Raw genomic sequence first — 21,134 nt, forward strand, 5'->3', positions numbered from 1 at the left:
GGACAAGCCTTAATTTGCTCAATGTGTGCCCTAGGACCCTGCCAGGGGTTCACATTTCTGCATGAGGGCTCCCAAGCCATACCAGGGTGGCCTATTCAGGACCGATGCCCCATGCCCACCATGATACGACCTCTCTGCGTATCCTCCGTGTGTGCTCAGCAGAGTAGACCCTTGTCTACCTGAGCTGAGGCCAGCTACCTTACGGATGACACCATGCTCTTGGCTGAAAGCTCTGGACAAGGCTGGCAGACGCACAGGGCTCTGGCTACAGAGAGAGGTGGCTGAAAGCAGAAACTGAGAGGTGGGGCTACGGAAAGACTCAGCCGATTGACTGAAGTGGCAGGAGATGCAGAACAGCAATGACAGGGTTACCAAGTCAGCACAGACGGTGGGGTGACAGGGGCTGCTGCTGAGAGACAGACACCCAGCCGGGCAGCGCCGACCTGCTCTTACAAAACGCCAAGACCAGATGTAGGGAGAAGATCCCTCAAAACCAGGCCTCTTCCTTAGAGCTGGGCAGGTTCTAGTCACACAGCCATTTTCAGCAGGCTGGGGTTGAAGGAAGCCTGCTCCTCAATAACAGCTACCTGTGGAGCCTCCCCCTGCCTTTCTCATCTGAATATGTCTCCTCCCTAAAGACTTAGAGTACCGGGATAGGAGGAACTTGAACTAGGAATTTAATGACTGCTTAAGAAGGATGACCAAGAATTTGGAGAAAACTAGAATCATGCAAGACTAGAATTATAAAGACTCCATTCAATCCCTAGGCTTGTCCCCTGCTCATTCCTCAGGAGGGGAAGATGATCCAGTCAGTTGACAGTCCTGCTTTCCCAGAATGCCTTTGGAGGTAAATTGATCTCTCCTCCCACAGCGAGTTGACAGACTTGTTGTTGAAGGACTCTGTGTTCCCAAACCTGGGGTAGCCTTTGAGCTCAGCCTCTATGATGGTTAAAATGTGAACTTGACGAGATCTTGGGTCACTGAAGAGACAAGCCTTTCAGTACTTGTCAAGGATTATCTAGGTTAGAGAGGGAAGACCCACTTAGCTGTGGATGTACCACTCTGTGGGCTGGGATCCTGGACTGAATGAGAGAGAGAGAGAAAGAGAGAGACGGAGAGGGAGAGGGAGGGAGGGAGGGAAGGAGGGAGGGAGGGAGGAAGAGGGAAGAGGAGGGAGGGAGAGGGAGGGAGGGAGGGAGAGAGAGAGCTGAGTACAGAGCTCATTGCTTGCTACTTCCTGACTCAAGATACGATGTGACCAGTCACCTATATTCCTGCCACCATTCCTTCCCTGGCGCTGGGCTGCATCTCTGAATTGTAAGCTAAAATAAACCCTTTCTGCCTTAAGTTGCTTGGTCAGGGTATTTTTATCACAGAAACTGTTGTGTGACAGACTTTTGTGAGGAGACACAATGCACACATGCGCGTGGACACACACATACACACACATACACACACATACACATACACATACACACACATATACATACATACACACACACATACACATACATACATACACACACACACACACACACACACATACACACACACACACACACACACACACACACACACACATTAGCGTGCAAAATCTACTCACTCCAGGTAGGCCATGACAAACCAAAGAAAGGCTGCCACCTAAGACCAACTTGGTGAATCAATGAATTTTATTGGGGTTACTTACAGGAATATGAGAAAGGCATTTTTTATAAGAGCAGAAATAACTCAACGTTGCATCGCCAAAGCCCACCCCAGCTTTGGGGTCAGCTCACAGCAGCTAGAAACCTGGAGCACCAGGTACAGCCTGCAGGCACTTCACAGAGTGGGGAGTGTCCTTCTCTCCTAGGCAGTTCAACCTGTCTTTGTTTCTTCCTGGTTGTTTTCTTGTCTAAGAGCGGCTCTAAGTAGCTTTTACTGTTTGCACACTGTGGTGGTTTAAATGAGAATGACCTCATAGGCTCATATATTTGAATGCTTGAGCACCACGGAGTGGAACTGTTTGAGAAGGATTAAAAGGTGTATGTAACCTTGCTGGAAGGAGTGTGTCCCTATGGGTGGGCTTTGATGGTTTGGTTTGGTTTTGTTTTTCTCAGAAAGCTATTTTATTTGGACTTCACACATACCAAAAGCAGAGAGGAGACTGTAGGGCTGGCCCTCCTTGGGCTGGAGTCTCTGGCTCCCCCCAGGCAGTCGGTCCCCAGTCTCCCAGGCTTGTCATCCTTTGAAAGCTGAGTAGGGTATCTGCCTTGCACCACGGCTCTTCTCCAAAGCCGAGAAAAAACCATGGGGAATACGGGTAAGAGCACCTAAGGATCATGGGATGGGAGCCCACATGGAACTTCGGTGAGGTTGTTGGTCGCCTGAGGCCCACATGGGTCCTGCTGAGGTAAAATTTGCGAGTTTATTTCAGGGACGTGGGTCAGGACTCCTTGGTGCCAGAGTCATCCTCTTCATCCCCAAAATAGCTATCGGTCTCCTCCACTTCGCCGTGCTCATCCTCATAGTAGTCGTTGTAGAAGAGGTCTGAGCCCTGGTCGGGCGCCGGCGCCTTGGTCTTCACGCAGTACTCGGCCAGCGTGGTGGGCACCTTCAGGACATCACGCTCTGCATCTACCTTGGTCTCCAGGTCCGTGTACTCGCTGTCCTTCCCCTTTTCTGTACATCACCGAGGCGTCCACGATGGCAGGCGAGAAGGTGTTGGGCTCATTCAGCAGGGAGATCACACTCAGGAGGATGGTCCTGACATGCTGCCTGGGGTTCTACCGCTTTGAGGGCAGCTCCCAACTCTATGGGTCATCAACTGGGGGATGGAGGATGGAGATGCACACGTACCCTGACTCATAGATGTTTGGGTGCCACATCTTGGTGAGGAACCGGAAGGCTGGTAGGGAATATGGGTAGTCGATGGGGAATTTGAGGCGAGCCTTGAAGTGGCCGCCCTCATACTAGGTGTTGGGGGGCCCGAAGATGGCCACCTCCCAGTTGTACAGGTCGCCCTCCTCCACCAGCGTCACCGGGAAGCCCTCCACCGACTCCTGAGGCCGGGCCATGGCGGTGACGTCAGCGGTGGCGGAGGGGCTCAGGGCCCGGGCTGGGCTGAGCCGCGGGGCGGACCGGTGCGAACTCGAGCTCCGGGATGGGTCACTCGCTTTGGCGGGCTTTGATGTTTTAATAACCCACACCAGGCCCAGTGTCACTCCCTCTCTCTGCCTCCTGCCTATGGACCAGGTTGTAAAGCTCTCAGGTACAGCTCCAAAGCCATGATTATTTCCATCTGTGATAATAATGAACTCTCTAAAACTGTAAGCAAGCCCTCAAGAGTTGCTTTGATCATGGTATCTCTTCACAGACACTAACACATAATAGCAGTGTTGTCAGTAATTAAGACACATACTCTTGGAAAAGAAGGGTCCTGGTAAATCTGGTCAGTTTGAGGGAATTCCTAAAGCTATTTTGAGTTGTTTACCTCTTGACTAGTGAGCTTCCCTGCAGGGTGGGGTGTCTCAATCTCAGAGGAACTGTTGCTACACAAGGTTAAACCCCTGTGGAACTGCTTTTGCAGGCATAGAAGACCCAAGTTGAGAGAGTCTTCCACCATGCTCCCAGAGATCATATTCAGGCCCGTGTGGCAGGTCAGAGTACCTGCAAGGTGGTCCTGAGAAATCTGTCTGAAGCTCTGAGGGTAAAGGATCAATTGCAATGGAGACTCCAGGAATATGGAGGTGGCCAAACCACGAGATGTCTACTGAGGATATTTGCGTGCATGGGGTCATCCCTAGTACCCCATTCTCCCCACTTCTAAATGGGGAGGGTGTTTTCTTTGTACCAGCAAACACTAGAAGTCTGTTGTTCATTTTTTATTTTTCTAGGCGTCCACAGTTAAGAGACTGTCTTGAGTCTCTGAGAAGACTTTGGGCTTTTAGATGTGTCAATGCCAAAAGACTATGGGGACTCTCAAAGATGTTCTGAATGCATTTTGCATTGAGATGGCCATGAGCCTGTGAGAACAAAGGAGTAGAAGGTTATATCTTCACAGTGATAAGTTTGGGTGCCAGGTTGACAGGGGTAAACTTGTGACAATTACTTATGATTGTGGATCTAGAATCACTGAAGAGGCAAACCTCTAGGAACACCTGTGATATAATATCTAGATTATACAGGTATGCCTATAGGGAATTATCAGTATTAGGTTCATCGGATCAGGAAATCCCACTTTAAATTGGGTGGTACTATTTCGTGAGCTGGGCTTCTCAACTGAATAAAAAGGAGAAACCAGAAGTCTTAGCACTCATCAGTTAGCTAGCTGTCTGTGGATGCCTCCTGCCTCTGCCATCACGCCTTCTCTGCCATGATGGACTGTACCTCTTCAAACTGTAAGCCAAAATAAATTTTCCTTCCTTAAAATTTTTTTGTCACAAATGAGACCATAATACAATATCTGCGTTACTCCAAGCCAGGCTTTGTCTAATCTGGGCCCTGATGAGTTTTGTTTGTCATGGGAACTGTCTGAAGACAGAAGAGAAAGAAATAGAAACTCTTAACCAGAGTGGGCAGGGTCCCATCCACCTTCACACGAAGGGCAATGGCTCCCCCAAGTAAGGGGGGGTGCATCATCCTGTGCTGTGCGATATCTCATTGTAACAAAGTCCTATGACCAACCCAGGGGAAGGAGCCTTAACAGGACAGTTCTAGACAGTATGAGGAGACAATGGGGTGCTGTTCCAGGACCCTGAAGTCCAAGCTTTGAACAGTGGCCGTTTCTGTCATCAGGATGTACCAGTCTAGCTATCACAAGCTGCCATCCCCACAAGGAAATGTGACTAGGGGGAGGGTCTGAGGTGCTTGCACCTGTAAGATTTCCTCAGGTCCCCAAATCTACCTGCAAAATAGTCTTCAATTGTTCATGTTTACCACAGGCCTCACAGCCGACTGGAAGAGTTACACAGGACACACCTGTGATGTGCATGGGTTGAGGACCCGGGTCTGTCATTCATTAGCTGAGGGATTTTCAACAGGTCGCCTAACTTCCATTTCTTCACCATTTAATGGGCCAGCCCGTAGGAAGCTCTGGGTTAGTTGTGTTGGTCACATAACATCTCTGGGTTCCTGGACCACATGAAGGGCTTATTCAAGGGATTCAGAGGCCATGATGCCAAGCAGAGACAGGATGCAGCCGGTGCTGCAAAATTGGTGGGTTTCCCTCCCAACTTTGTCTTCGTTGCCCATCTCTGGGTCCGATGAGGTCCTGAGCTACCCCCTGATCCCCCTCTCCCCAAAGGCAGCCAACTCTGCATTGGACACAGCTTCTCTTTAATGAAATCACAGGATATCTTGACACAAGGAGCCAGTTTGCTCAGGAAGATGGAGCTAATCTGATGCTAAGCTCGTCTCTCCCACTTCACATGCGGTTCCAGGCAAGGGCTGCTGTGCTAGCTGGAGGGCTCAGAAGATGTCAGAGACGATATAGTCAGTGTGGACACCATCGATCAGTCCAGCTCCATTGTCATGGACAAACCAGCAAGACACTTCTGTTCCATGTCTGGGGTCCTTGCTGTAGTCCTTTTGTAACCCTCTGGAATGAGACGAGATAGTGGCTGTCCCTCTTTAGATCTCCCAGGAAGCTTCCCCCTCCCCAGATGACACCAGGAGGAAGGCCGAGACTTGTGATAGGGAACAAAACGCAGCCAAGAGCAGAAGCGATGGACACGAACCCACTCACCGGGTGACTGTCAGCTGCCGATTCTTAACCACCATTGTGGCATCTGTCTTTGTAGGGTCAGAGCCTGGGCGGAGGTCAAATACTTCAAAATCCAGTGGGGAGAAGAATTGCCCTGCAAAGGTGCATTGGAGGCTGGGGTTACTGATGAAGGGCAAGAGCACAGAGATAACAAGTGCTACACTGACCTGGTAACCAATGGCTGCCACTCATACAAGGTCCCTCGTGACCCCTGACCTTTCTGTGAATCGGACATTTCTCCCAACATCCCCTAGCTTTGTCTCACCCTACATTCAGTCACCATCTCTAAGAGGGACAAGGCTCTCACTAAACAGCCCATCTCTGAAGCTCTGAAGAGATCTGCAGCTCTGGAGATCGGCCCGCCATTGAGGACCCACAAATGCATTCCGGCTTTGGAGAACCAACACACAGTTCTACCTGGCTGGCCAGTCATACCCAGTAGTCCCTGTGTCCGGGCTGACATCCAGAAACTATCCAGCACATAGAAACCCAGGAAGTCCTGGTGGATTGAACTCCCCTCCATGTTCTGTGCAGGACAATCTCAAAGGTAGCCCGTCGTCCACAGACACCACCAGGTTCCTCTTCTTGTTGATGGTCACCACTACCCTGCAGGGCCAAGCAGGTATCAGAACAGGATTAGCTACCTTTGTCCTCTCCCTGGTGGCCCTCACTCTGAGAAGGTCTGGGTGTCATTTGTTCTCTCCCATATGTCTCTGTCCTGTATGCCTTAAAATGTCCCAGGCCCTGTGCCAAGTCCTCTATGTAAACCGAATCACCCACTCTGACCTTGTGGAAGGACCAAGGTTCAGAGGGATTAAGTAACGCTCTCAAAGTCACATAGCTAGTAATCAGCGACTATCGGAGTCTGGGTCTTATGAATCCCACTCGTTCCTGAACCTTCCCCCTGATCAGAACACCTCTTCTGTGGCTATGCTGATACCCGGAGGGCTTGATTAAATAAATGAGTGAGTAAAGGAAGGATCAGACATGATGGGGGCCAAAATGGAAGACCGGAAGACTCGAACTCAGAGCTGTAAGTAGGAGAGCCATGGGAAAGGAATGGCCTTGTGCCAACCTGGGACTGGCTTTGCTTGGTGAAGGTGGGGGTGGGATCCAAGGCTCCAGTCCCAAAGCTCATGCCCACGAACCAAGGGAAAAAAAAAAGGACAGTAGTTCAGAGTCTGGCCATCTGCACAGGCTCTGTGGACGTCACTTGGTCACACGGCTTGGGAAATGTGGGCTCTGAGGACTCAGGCAACACAGTTGGTATGAGAGCTTTGGGCTTTGGCCCAAAGCGTGTGAGTTTCTTCCCTCCTGCTCAGTCAGGCCCAGTTACCCGTCCTTCTGCAGCACAGCCTGATCCCTCCAGGAGAACACCGGCCCGCCAGAGCTGGGGTTCAGGGTAATGTTCTGAGGAGTCACTTCCAGCTGAAAGTCTGATGTGGGGCTTGAGACCCCCAGTCTCCCGAAGTATGTGCTCTCATGCTGCCCAGGGCCGCTGGCCTTTATCCCAATGAGCTGCCCATTCACCGAGAATCCTGCAGTGGGGTGAGGTGGGGCCTTTGGCATGCCACATATCCTTTCCCGGAGGTCCCCTTCATGCCACAGGTCATTCCACCTCCAGGACTAGTCCTTCACCACTCCTCCCACCCATACCATAACTACTAGATACCCTACATTTAGCTTTCTCTTCTGGACTCTGGACTCCCAAGGAAAGGAGTGGACATCCTCCTTCTCACGTGGAGACAGATTCACAGGAGGTGTGGAAACATTTGCCAGACCCTGAATAGCCTCGTCCTTACTGACCCCAAGCTGAGTCTCGTGCTCCAAAATTGACACTCTGAGAAAGATCTCCTATTGCTTCCTCCCTTCCTTTGTTGAGGGCAAGACAGCTCTGTTCCTGCTGCATCCCAGCCCCTGGCCAATGCTCAACAGACATGGAGTTGGCTGGATGGATGAGGAGTGGGATAGGGGGGTCAGGAAAACCTTCCCTACGATAGCCTGACTAGAGAGGTGCTTTCCAGCTCTGTATAGCATGGTCATGGTCAGGTGCCTCAGGACCTGCGTGATGTTCAGGCCCTGATATGAGACAGAGGCTCCCTTAAAAAAAAAAAAATTCCTGATGGGGTTGGGGATTTAGCTCAGTGGTAGAGCACTTGCCTAGGAAGCGCAAGGCCCTGGGTTCAGTCCCCAGCTCCGAAAAAAAGAACCAAAAAAAAAATTCCTGAGGATGTCAAGAGAGCACGGCCTGAGCATTACACTAAGTGTGAGGCTCATTGGGCCATGGGTTCCGTGTGTTGCATGAGTCACACACTCATAAGGTCAGTCAAGGACAAGGCAGAAGAGGAAGGCAAGAGGTGCCTGCCAAGCGGACAATACACAAGGCAGAAGGCAGTGAAAGCTACCCCAATAGATTCTGTTTAACTAGGGAAGATACTGGCCCTGCCCCACCTGGCAGAGGGTGCGTTACCCACCATACCTGTGTCAGGGTCCTGCACTAGGTTCAGGATCACACCGGGTTCCTCATTGATGTTGAAGCACAGGCTATCCTCTTTTGTGGGTACATAGATGATGAAGTGGGGATCGGTGTCCACTGGGAACACAATATGGAGTGCGTTCAATGGGGTGCTGGTTCAATGGGGCTGATTAGGGGAATCCTTCAGACCCTCCCAAGACTTACCACCTGTCACACGGGTTGGCAACTTTGAGCCTAAGGGGTGGGCTGTAGGAGAAGGCTGTGCAGCTGACAGCACAAACGCTGTAGGTGGGAACAAATGGTACTAAGATGTGGGGCAGCACAGTCTCCTAGAGCTAGACCTGCACCCCGTCCATGCAGTTGGCCTGAAGCTACAAGAATGGGGGCACTAGAGCAGCACGCATGCGCCAGGCCTCTCAGGGTACAAAAGTTTGGTCCTATGACATGATCTGGCCCCCTGTGTCAATAACTGGGACCCTGGGAAAGCCAGGCCTACACTGGAGGATTGTCCTAAAGAATCCCACGGATGGAAACCAGGATTGGTGATAACCAGGGTTTTAGTCAGAACTAAGTGTTCAGTCAGATGACCAACAGGGTACGTAGCAGGAAGAGGTGAAGAAGGGGGTCCCCAAGATGGCTGCCACTTACTTCTTCTGGGTCCCACCATCTCTGCAGAAGACAAGGAAAACAGTGTTAGCCCCACCTCCAGGGTATGCAGCTCACTCCACAGGTGAACCTCAGGCTGAGAGATGAACTACTCTAGGCTCAGTCCTTTCCAACGTCCTCGACTTCCTCAGACAGACTGGGTAGAGGGGTTTGATGGAGACCCGAGGGAAGGCTGGCAAACGCTCATGAGGCATGAAGGATGCAGCCCTGAGCTTGATGGGAAGGCAGAAGCCCAGGCCAGAGTGGGGCCAGGGAAGATGCAGCAAGAGTGGGGTTTGTGCTGGGGGGGAGGGGGAACATACAGCACGTGTCAGTCACTTGATGGTGCCAAACCAACAGGCCGAAAACTCACCTAAGGGCTGAGAATCTGAAAGGGAAAAGAAAAGGAATTAACCCCTGGGGGGACTTTGGGACATGCGCTTGCTGACCATGGATCCCCCTATGCCTGTACCCTCTGGGGGCTTGTCAATGATGGGCTCCAGCCCATCCTCGTCTGTCAGGCCTCTGATAGTCATAGAGGTCAGCGGCGTTACGAAATGATAGTCCAGTGACATCTTCAAGATCTGGGACGACAGGTTGGCCCTCTCTTCCCCTTCTGTCTTCATCCTGTGTGTGAGACGTGCGCTTGACTCCTAGGCCCCTCTCTGCACACATGATGGCCGGCATGCAGCTTCCTGCCTGCTTGCTCACTCTCTGCCTCATTCATCAGACAGCCAAGCGCTCACAGCACCCGCCCCGAGCAATGGCTGTGGGTCAGGGATCTCGTGCCTGTGAGACCCATGGCAGGGCCAAGGCACGTACCTCAGAGATAACCAGGACGCTTACCTGCCACGAGACCATGCTAACCCACCTCTCTGAGCTCTGCATTGCTCTCCCATTGAGCAGAGAAGATGGAGAGATTCCCTCACAGAGGATGAGTGCTAAATGTGTCTGGGTGCAGCAGCTCCATAGCAAGTGGCAGTCTGCTGTGAGGAAGCTCAGTGGGGCAGATGAGCTATTCTTTTCCAGAACCCACACACACATAGAAGACCCCACACACTGCAGACCCTGAGTGAAGCAGAGGGGGAAAGCACCCCCGCCCCCTCAGCCTGCAGGCTCAGAACCACCATTGACTCGACCACACAGAGTCTCCTCCTGGCTGCTGCAGGGACCCTACCTCTTAGCCAGGAGCTCCTGGATAGTGAGGTAGGCCCAGAGCCTCTCCACATGATTCTCTAGCATGTGGCCACGCTCTCGGAGCAGTTTCTTCATCTCTTCCTCGTCCACCAGGCAGGTTGCCTTGAATTCTTGCTTTTCCTGAGAGTCGAAAGGGGAGCAAGGCCGTAAGCAATGACAGTACAAGCCCTGGATGGTACCTGAGGCTCTGACCCTTATCTGGCCTCTGCATCTTCATTCTCAGTGCTATCTCCTGCCTGTTGCCTGCTGTCATTCATGTTCACTCACTCACTCATTCATTCACTCACTCATTCATTCACTCACTCATTCATTCATTCACTCACTCATTCATTCATCCATTCACTCATTCATTCATTCACTCACTCACTCACTCATTCATTCACTCACTCACTCATTCACTCATTCACTCATTCATTCACTCGCTCATTAATTCACTCATTCATTCATTCATTCACTCACTCACTCATTCATTCATTCACTCATTCACTCATTCATTCATTAATTAAATTCATTTACTCTCTCATAAGCTCATTCATTCATTCACTCATTCATTAACTCATCCGCTCTCATTCACTTACCCATTAATTCACTCATTCATTCATTCATTCATCTGTGTGTTCATTCTACAGATGCTGGCTAACCACCTCTTGTGAGCCAGGCTTAGCCTAGGCCTAAGACTCTTTTGGACAGGAGGCCCAGGCCTGTCCCCATGAAGTCACTCCCTGAAAAAGGCTAACAGATATCTACTGTTTCTGCTGTTCACTTCTCCCAAGGGTCACAGAGTTCCATCTGGGCTGCCCTGGTCAGCGTGCCATGGCGTAGGCACGTGCCGTGATTCCCAGCTACAATAGTGAAGTCTTTCCCAACATGTTCTCTACCCCAAGGCCTGCATCGAGTACTGTGTGGGTTTCTCCACTTACCCACAACACATGCACACCCATCCACGGCAGTGCTGTCGCTGTGGTTCAGACGAAGCACAGCCTACAGGCCTGAACAGAGTCAGGCTGGATTCTAGCTAACTCTTCCCTCCAGGCCCGAGTCCTGAGCCCTCAACCTCACTATGGGTTGAATTCATGCCCCAGAGCCTGGTCTCCTAGAACCTTCCGTACATGCATATGTAGTTGCATTCACTGGGCCAAGATGCTGGGCCTGGTACACAGGGTGTGTCCCGGAATGAGATCTAGTGAGAAGCAGAGGCTGGCCTCCCATTCTCTCATGCTTGGGAGGGGAACAGATGGTGTGAGGAATTTTGAGGACTCCGTCTGACTCAAGGGATGACAAGTAAGTGACGCCACTTTAGTTCCATTTCAACCTGTTCAGTCCCTGTTCCCCTAGGAGTAAGATATTACTATGGGGAAAGAGAGGCTCTTGGGATGGAAGGGAGAACAGTGTGAGTTTGGGGTGTCTAGGCACTGTTCAGTTTCTACAACCCCTCAGAGTTCACCATTTACCCCATGAGCCCGAACATCCGCCTTAAAGGTGCTCAGTTTGTGGTCAGCAATGCGTCCAGCCACCACGATCTCAGAGCCGTCATAGTACTGTTTGTGTCGGTGCTGTGTTAGAGCTGAGACAGCGTCCTGGGGGTACTGCAGCTCCACATCTGTCAGCAGGGGGTGGGCTACTTGATTGTAGAAACCCTGTGGGATAGGGAGAGGGAGTGTCCCTCAAACAGAGCACCCAGGAACCTGACCAGAAGTCTAGTGACAAAGTGCAGTGTTGCTATTCCACATTAGAGGGGGGAATCTAAGCTCGGAGAGGTTAAGTAACTGCTTATGGTCATATAATTGACTTCAACTCTAAATATCTATCTTCTCTGGGCTAAAAGGCAAATGGCCACCCAGACCCCATGGCATATTGATGATGGTGTGCGGGAGGGGTCAGGGAGACCTGTAGCTGTTGGGTGGCATCGTGGTCCTCGTAAATTCTCTGGGCCCATCCGTTGTTCTCAATGGACATGACCTCCAGGAAGCTAAAGTCCAGGTCGTGACCAAAGCCAAGGTTGTAGAGCGGGAATCTGCCCCGGATAGCGTTGCGGACATTCTTGAGGATCTGGGAACGGTCCGTCTCCCCTGCAGCCACACATCCAGGCAGTGATGGGATGCTAGATCTCAGGCAGAGGGGGTCCCTAGAAGCCTTTGGAAAACATTTCCTGGGAGCCAAGGTTCCTATCCCACATAAACTTGAGTCCCCGTTGACAACTGGTGGCAGCACAGGGCAACTGCGACAGCTGGAAACAGCTCACCGAAGGCCCTGCCCAGCCACATGGACCTATCACGGGCAGATGTGACTGCACCAAACTCTCCCATGGCTCCTTGCCACAGCCTCTGAGGCCCTGTCAGGCCACCCCTCAAATTTGCTCAATTCTGCACAATTCTACTGGGCAGGCCCTGCCAAGATCTCTTCCTGTCCCTTTGCCTCCTTCCAACTCAGGGTTTACTTCTTCCCAGCAGCCTCCCCAGCCTCTCCTGAGCCAGGTGCCCCTTGTCAGGAATTCCATAGCCCCGTGGCACCCTGATCCTCTAGCTTCCGTGGTAGAGATTCTCTACACCTGGGTCAGCTTGAGGGCAGAGCCACATCTCATTCTCTTGGTCTCTTTTCAGCCCCTTGTCCTGGGCGTGGCACGATGTGGGTAAATCCTGCCCATCCTTTGGGCCCCTAAGCACCCCAGCTTCATACAAAACCATTTGCTGTTGCCAACTCACAGGTCAGAGGAGCACCTCGGAGCTCCTACAGACTTTGTGGTCTGGACAGTTTTTAGACCAGCTCTTGACTTTCTGCCCCAGTGGCCTCTCCAACAGACTAATATCCAGTATCAGCTTGGTCATTTCTGGAAGTGAGGAGATTACCGCCTCCCCAGGCAGCCCCTGAGGTACTCACCTTCAGTGGGCTCTCCGTCGGTCAACATGATAAGAATTGAGGCAGGGTTGCTGAGTTCTGGGTGGCTTCCTTGAGCTCTGTTTAAGATCTCGATTCCTCGGAGCAAGCCTCCATTCAGGTTTGTGGCTATAAAGGAGAAAAATATAATACATATAATATAATATATAATATAATAATATCATACCACTACAGTCATTCCAAGCAGACAGGAGTAACACCAGGCCATTCTGAGGCCCCTTCCTTACCTCCAGCCAAAGAAAAGCGTCTCACAAAGTCTTGGGCTGCTTGCAGATTGGCGTGAGACGCGGGTACCAGTGAGCCCTTCCATGACTGCACTTGAGACCCAAAGAGGACCAGGTCAAAGTTGTCCACTGGCTTCATGTCCCCCAATATCTTAAGGAGCGCCTCCTTTGTCTGAAAGGACAGGAAGTCAGAGGAGGGACATAGCTGCTAGGGGCTGAAGGATGATGGATAGCTCTCTCCAGGAACCCAGGTAAGCCACTGTAGACATGCACAGTGGGCAAGCAGAGGTGACAGTCAAACAGCCCCCAAGGACACAGCATCCTAATGGCATTTGGAGTGTATGCAGGGTGCAGGGAAGGCAAAAGGACTGAGTATAGGGAGAAGAAATGACTGAGAGCTTGGTGTATCTAGGATCACTAAAGAAATCCCCGTCTCCAACTGTCTTGTGCAGACATGGCCTCACTGCCCGTTGGGTAAAGCCCTGGGAGCACTAGATGCCAGCCCATAGATCATTTGTCCCTCCCGGTGTCTTCAGGGCATGGGTTTTCTCTACTGAGCCATTCTCCGTAGGAAACTCCGTGACCCACAGGCACCATTATCCTCTGTCTCAAAACTGAGAGCTGTGCTCGCCTGTACTTGCACAACAAGGAAACTGGCTGATTCCCAAGTAGGGATTTCCAGTTACGTCCCCTTCCCCGTCCATCGGCACAAGCCCCAAATGCTCTACAACCAAACCTTCATGACCTTAGGGTGAACCAGAGAAGCTCCTGCTGGGCGAGCTGCTCAAAGCTGTCATTTACCTGCTTCACTTTCTGGCCTTCCATGGACCCACTGATATCAATCACAAAAACCAGGTTCTTGCTCATGTTGGTCAGGTTTTTGGGGGCGAAGAAATGTGTAAAGTAATTGTTGGCCACCTGGAACAGAAAAGACGCAGGGAGGCCTTTGTCTCAGTCAACTTTCCCTGCCCTCCAGGGCTTGGGCCATGAGCCTTCGGCTTACCAGGAGGTCACAGAGCTTGTCTCGGTTCACATCGTAGGTCACCTTGAAGTCTCCATTCAGCAAGGAGGTAGAGCACGTGGGGCAGGACTGCTGCTGACTCACAGTGGGGCGGAAGAGCACATGACCCTGAAAGCAAAGAAGGTGTGAGGCACCAAGGGTGCAAATAGGATGTCTGCAAAACAGCGTAAGCTTTGTGTGCACATGTGTGCATGTGTGTGCGCGTGTGTGTGTGTCTGTCTGTCTGTCTGTGTGTGTCTGTGTCTGTGTGTGTCTGTGTCTGTGTGTGTCTGTGTGTGTGTGTCGTCTGTGTCTGTGTCTCTGTGTGTGTCTGTGTCTCTGTGTATGTGTGTGTCTGTCCGTCTGTGTGTGTATGTGTGTGTGTGTCTGTGTGTCTGTGTCTGTGTCTCTCTGTGTGTGTGTGTGTGTGTCTGTGTGTGTGTGTATCTGTGTGTGTGTGTCTGTGTGTGTGTGTGTCTGTGTGTCTGTGTCTGTGTGTGTGTGTGTGTCTGTGTGTCTGTGTGTGTATCTGTGTGTGTGTGTGTGTCTGTGTGTGTGTGTGTGTGTGAATGTGTGTGTATACACCTGAATGGGTTTGTCCACAGGCATAGGAGTAAGCCCAGTGGGCCATCCTTCTAGGTTTGAGTGTGTACACTCGTCTGTAGTAAGAGAAAAGACTATTGTTTTTTGCTCCTGAATAGTTGGGATTTCTGTAATAATCACCAGCATTTAGGATTGAAATAATACCAGTATGCTAGTGTAAAAGGTATCAGTCACTTCGAACTGTAAGCCATCATGATAGCAATGCCCATGATCCTGTGATCCCAGCATTCAAGTGGCTGAGACAAGAGAATCTCTAGTTCAAATCCAGCCTGGGCTACACAATGATATAATGGATATGGTCTTTAAAAACAAAAAGTAAGACACAGCATTGTGCATGGGAAAAGAACAAAATAAAACAACAACAACCGTCAGTCATTTGATTGGCAAAAAGCTAGAGAGGAGAGGGAAGGCCCAGGAAGATGATGTCATCTAGTTGAGTGGTATTGACATTCACAGAAGCTACGGGTGACTCACCACTTTCTCTATTTCTGTACTTTCTATGTTTTCTTTAAAGGATTTTAAAGGTTAATTAGCTTGTGATAATAAGATATGTTCATCTTTTACAATAGAAAGACTTGACAATGACTGTTAGACAGACGACCCATCCCCGACCCTCTGGAAAATAAGTTTGCTAGCATTTCGAGGTGTCTGGCTTAGTTTAAAAGGCATTCCGGATTTAGGGAGCAGTTCAGCAGGTAAAGTGCTTACTGAAAAGCTGCATGGCTGATTCTGAGCCTCAGAACCCGCTGACAGGTGGCAGACAAGTGATCCGCAGAGCTGACCTCATCGCTCCAAACACATACGTGTGGCGTGCTTGCGCACACATAATAATAATTAATAATAACTTTTGAATAATGAAAACTACAGGTAACCCCATGAACTGTAAGAGACTCTTTTCAGTGACTTGTGGAGTCCCGGCGCAAAGGGTGCGAGAGCTGACGGTTGCTCTTGGCCTGGGTTAAGGGCCAGTTGGGAAGCAGGGCGTTTGCAAGGCCCCATAATGGGTCAAGAACAAGACTTCTGGGGACCTTGGGTGGCAAGTGATAAGTTCTCGGATAGGTCACAGGCCATTCCAAACCTGTGCCAAAAACAAAAAATAAAACAAAAAGCTAAGGGTTGTTCTAAGTGTCCAAGTGATCTTCCACAGCAAACATGAAGCTGGTACAAGTGGTCAGGACACAGCCAGTTTGCTGAGACTAGTTCTTTCCTACCTCAGATCAGACTTGGCTGAAGCAGGAGGCTAGAACGCTTCTGAGATTTCAGCTGGATACGTCCACCACCCACTACAGTTTGTGTATGGAGAGTTTTAATGAAAGACTCGTGTGTTGAAGGCTTGGTACCTGGTGCAAGCAGGGTTCCGAGGTCTGGCTTTGAGGGAGCGACTGGATCATGATGCACTGCCTCCATCATCAGATTGGCTAATCCACTGATGAACCCAGAGCATGAATAGATTACCCAGAGTGGTGGATCACACCTGTGATCCCAGCACATGGAGGGTGAGCCAGGAGGATTATTTGGTTAAGGACAGTCTAAGCCGGATGATAAGGCCCTTCCTCGATAAAACATAACAAAATTAAAAGAACTGAATAGACTCTTGGTCTGTGGTTGAACTGAGAAAAGTGAAGCTAGGTTGGAAGAAGTTGGTCACTGGAGAGGTGCCTTTGAAAGTTAAGTGTTCTCTCTCTCTCTCTCTCTCTCTCTCTCTCTCTCTCTCTCTCTCTCTCTCTCTCTCTCTCTTCTACCTCTATTCCTGCATGCATTTTTTTCTGCCATGATGTTCCTTCGCCATGTTCCAGAAGCAGTGGAACAAGCTGACCATGGATTGAGCGCTCAGAAACCATGAGCCGAAATAAATCCCTCTTCCTTGAAACGGTTTCTCTCCATTATTTGCCACAATTGATGGAAAGTCTGGCTAATAACTCGGCGTGACAGCCTACCTACACTGCCTGCTCCCGTGCCCAGCCTGGATATTTCACAAAGGCTGAGCTGAGCGGAGAAGTCTCTAAGAGTCCATTCCCCACCGCTTGTTCTTCACATACCTTTTTCCCCGAGAAAGACTTCTTGATGGTTTGAGCAGCCAGTTCCTTGCTGAGGAAGGAGGCTTGAGCATCCAGCCTGCTGATCCCCTGCGGCTCAAAGATGTCCACATCAATCTGCACCGTGGAAGACAGTTCTGTGCTAAGGCCCACTTGGACTAGCACCAAATTTCAGCCAAGAGCCCTGTGGAGCTGCCTTCTCCCACTGTGTGCAGTATCCCCCAGTCCTGGCTTATCTTAGGCAGTCCGGAAATATTGACTGAAAGATGCTTGCACATGCCTGAACACTGCAGCCTCGCCCCTCATGCTGACTGACACACAGTTGTCAGTATTTTTTTTTTTTGTAATCTGGTGGCAGTCCTGGAAAACTCAGGGATGTATTTAGTAGATACATCAATTGGGGTGCCATGGATGACAGTAAAGCTGGGAGATTCAGGGGGCTTCCTGCCCGGGAAGAGCCCACAGGAACCCACCCTGAGGACCCAATCTCACTCTTTGTATTTTCGGGTCTGGGCTGAGGGAAAGGCTGAAGCAGTGCTGGAAGCCACAGTGGAGGTTGGGGTTGGGGGTGGGGAGGAGAAAGAGAAAAGTCCTGCCTGGGGACTTGCAAAGTACCTCAAAATGGTGTACCAGCTGCTTCGGTCTGACTTTGATGACGATGTCATACTGCGTAAGTCTCCTCTTTAGTACCTCCTCATAGGTGAGCTGGAACGTGGCCTTGCTCTGGGCTCCAACAGTGATGTGGATGGTAAACTGCTCCATATTTCTTCCCGAGGCCCTGGACATGTCACCAGAGGCCACAATAGGCAAAGGGGAGACGTGTGTTGTTTTGACACCTAAAGCATGTCCCTCAGAACCAGTTTCTCTTATTATCACACCATCCCCCAAGATAACCTCAACTGGACAGTGAAGGCTGGAGCTCAAGGATGACACCCATTTCTCCACAAGAAAGATCAAGGGTGCCCAACCCTAGCCCTAGATGCCAGCTAAGACAGGTTTGTTCAAGCTTCTCTCCTCCTGGAGATGCTCCCTACCCAATAGCATCTCACAGTGCCTGGCTCTATCCTGAATGGGCAGAAGGGAGAGCCCTGGAGGCTTGGCCACTAAGGCCTGGAACTTACCTGACAAGGCCAGCATTCTCCCCTGAAATGGCTGCCTTCCGGTATTGCTTCCATGCAGTCACTTTGTCCTTTATGTCCCCAATGAATGCATTCCCATCTGCTGTTCTGCATGAAAAGGAACGATCCCCAGTGGTGGTGACCTGACTTCACTGCCTCTCGGCTGTCCTCTGTATTATGCTGAGCCTCAGACCCTGTCCACACAACTCCTTGAGAAGGGAGTCTCTGCTGTCCACTGCCTCTGCTTTCCACTGCTCAGAGGGCCCATGGGAAGTCAGTAGGTAACCATGGTCACAGAGGCCACATCGCACTCTGGCTCTGCTCCTCAGGTCAAAAGCTTTGAGAACAAGCGGTCAGATTTTCTGTATAAGGTGGGAGGTGATAACTCTGAGGGACCTCTTTCCTCCTGCCCCTCTAAGCTGTGCTGACCACGACCCAAGTGAGATCTGGGTACTCTGGCCTCAGGCTGAACAGGTGAATGGACACCACCAGAGTAGAGTAAGGTAGGGCATGCACGCACATGGCAAAGTCACTGATGAAGGCTGTCTTGGGGATTTCCACATCAAAAGCCACTTCCCTGGCTTTGTTAGCACTGTTGACCACTTGACTGGTGATGACGTAGTGGGCAAAGCGAGAGGTGACTTTGCAATTGACTTTCAAGCTCCTGATGGACACACCATTGACTGTCTGAAGTAAATAATAATAATAATAATAATAATAATAATAATAATAATAATGAGAAGGAGGAGGAGGAGGAGGAGGAGGAAGAGGAGGAGGAGGAGAAGAAGAAGAAGAAGAAGAAGAAGAAGAAGAAGAAGAAGAAGAAGAAGAAGAAGAAGAAGAAGAAGAAGAAGAAGAAGAAGGGATTTTTCCCACTCCAGAGTAAGGTGCCCAGATTCCTGAAGAATATAGCAGTCTTCCCAAGAAGACCCCCTTTCTTTGCTGGAGACATGAGGTGAGCAGTCACATTTCAAGCGATGGGACCCCTGCCTCTTGCACTGAGAGAGGGGTGGGAGAAAGCAAACCTGCAGTAAGGGCCCCATCTCAGACCCCTTTGCCAAGACTTTAACTTACTGTGTCCACAGCCTGTCGCTTCTGCAAAAACAAAAGCACAGCCGAGTGTGAGTGGGGAAGCTCGGGGACTCTGATCCATTTATTAAGGGGTGGGAATGGGGTCTGTGTTCTCTACTCCTCCACTTCCCTCCTGCTGCTGGGAAGCTCTCTCTTCAGGCAGAAATGATCCGGTGGAAGGGGGTTGAGGGGTGTGGGGGTGGGGGTGGGGAGCTCATGTCCCTGATGCAGGGTCTTCTGCAGCCCCAGGGCCTAGGCAGGCCTGTCTATGCTTAAGGGCTTAGTCACGTACCTCGTTGCCCCTGGGTCTGCCTGTTGCCAAGCCCAGAGCAGGCATGGTCTGCAGAGTGAGGAGACACAGCAGCACCCGTAGTCCTGTAGCACCATCCATGGTCTCCAGGCTCTTGCTTTCCAGTCACTTTCCCCAAACCATTAGTTAATACTGTGCTGGACAAACACAGTTTAAACATTAGACACAGCAGAGGTAAATAGCAGGATTTAGGGAATCAAAAATTGGCAATGTGCTAGCTCTGTAGCTCATTGGTAGACGGCATGCACAAAGCTCTGGATTTAATTCCTAGGACAATATACATAAATATGATAAAGAAAAAAAATCAACGTGTTACCTTTGCTGGTCTGGGGTGATGGCTCAGCAGCTAAAGGAATTTACCACAAAGCCTGATGACCTGAGTTTGAATCTTAGAACCCACGTGGTTGAGGGAGAGAACTAACTCTCTCAAGTTGTCCTCTGATCTCCACCTGTGGATTGTGACATGCATCTACTTAGAGAGAGAGAGGGAGAGAGAGAGAGAGAGAGAGAGAGAGGAGGGGGAAGGGGAGAAAGGATAGGGGGGAGGGAGAGGAGGGAGGGAGAGGGAGGGGGAGAGGAGAGAGACAGACAGACACACAGGCAGACACAAGACACACAGACACAGAGAGACAGACAGACAGACACACAGGCAGACTCAAGACACACAGACACAGAGAGAGACAGACAGACACACACATGACACCAGATACACACACACACACACACACACACACACACACACACACACACACACACACACAGATAGATGGAGAGACAGCGATAGAGACACGGAGAGAAAAAGCAACAGTTTTAATGGCAGCTGGACTTGATGGTGCCCACTTACAATCCTAACATTAGGGAGGAAGATGAGGAGTTCAAGGCAAGCCTCCGCTACAGAGGGAAACCAGTTGGGCTCTATGAGATCTTGTCTTTAAACAGGGGCAAGGGAAGGTGCTGAGCTGGATCAGCAGCTCAGAGTGTTTGCTGCCTTTCCAGGGGACTCAGCTTTAGTTTCCAGTCCCTGTGTTGGACGGTTTGTGATGCCCTGTATCTCTAGCTACAGGGGATCGACACCCCCTTGAGGTTTCTGTGGGTACTGCATAGGCTCACACGTAGGGGAAGTAAGTAACGTTTTACAAATAGGCCAGTGAATACTTTCTTCTCGTGAGCAGGTAGCTCAGGGTTGTGGGAAGTCCCTGCCAGACACGAAGTTGCCCTTGCGTATGCATCTGCAGTCTGTCGAGAAGGACTGCGAAGCCCTCAAATGCTTCATCTCCTGGCTTTAGTACCAGGCGGCCCCAGTCTCATATGGTTGATACTGGCAAAAAGTCGGAGAGGATAAAATAGGATTTCTAAGCTTAATGAAGCTTTTCGGTCATGCTTTGGCCACAGATATGATCAGGTGCTGTAGAACCCAGGTACACATTTGGTTCTGACGGAGCACGAAGCTTGGGGGAAGCACAGCGGTGACCTGTGCCCCAGGCGTATTGCATCATCTCGCTGACCTTGCCAGTTTTGGAAAGAAAAACAGAAGTCAGCTTTGTCTTGCTTCCACCGGGCCGTCAGGACGTCAGCATGGAAGACACCCATGGCAGCAGCTTTTTAGAATCAAGGCCCCTGGAAGCCTTGCGTGGTTGCTCTTTATTGCCTAGGTTCTATTTATGTGTCTGTGGGGCGGCCACACTTGAACTTGGGTCTCTCCCCAATGCCGGTCAGGTAACGGTAGGCAAGCCCCTGAGATACAAAGCAGAGAAAGCAAGGTGGAGATCCCAGAGGGGAGAGTCCTCAGAGACCCGGCTTGCCCAACAAGTTCCTCAGC

The 21,134-nt window shown here is 50.6% G+C and overlaps 1 protein-coding gene and 1 pseudogene across 1 annotated transcript; both read right to left on the reverse strand.

Annotated features, from left to right (window-relative positions):
* Nucleotides 1-2,422: 2,422 nt before the first annotated feature.
* LOC116914931 lies at nt 2,423-3,053 on the reverse strand (annotated as a pseudogene).
* Nucleotides 3,054-5,445: 2,392 nt separating this feature from the next.
* Nucleotides 5,446-19,396, reverse strand: Itih1 (inter-alpha-trypsin inhibitor heavy chain 1). The gene is given in 24 exon segments (XM_032918733.1): nt 5,446-5,575; nt 5,723-5,834; nt 6,176-6,259; nt 6,262-6,291; nt 6,294-6,346; nt 7,077-7,278; nt 8,220-8,333; nt 8,421-8,498; nt 8,865-8,885; nt 9,235-9,249; nt 9,334-9,488; nt 10,039-10,178; nt 11,510-11,695; nt 11,946-12,127; nt 12,936-13,061; nt 13,181-13,349; nt 13,979-14,095; nt 14,181-14,306; nt 16,820-16,933; nt 17,432-17,594; nt 17,938-18,042; nt 18,455-18,621; nt 19,009-19,029; nt 19,298-19,396. Coding segments are annotated over 24 exon segments (2,709 nt in total).
* Between the last annotated feature and the right edge of the window lie 1,738 nt (nt 19,397-21,134).

The sequence above is a fragment of the Rattus rattus genome, chromosome 13, assembly GCF_011064425.1.
Source record: "Rattus rattus isolate New Zealand chromosome 13, Rrattus_CSIRO_v1, whole genome shotgun sequence".
Taxonomy (NCBI): domain Eukaryota; kingdom Metazoa; phylum Chordata; class Mammalia; order Rodentia; family Muridae; genus Rattus; species Rattus rattus.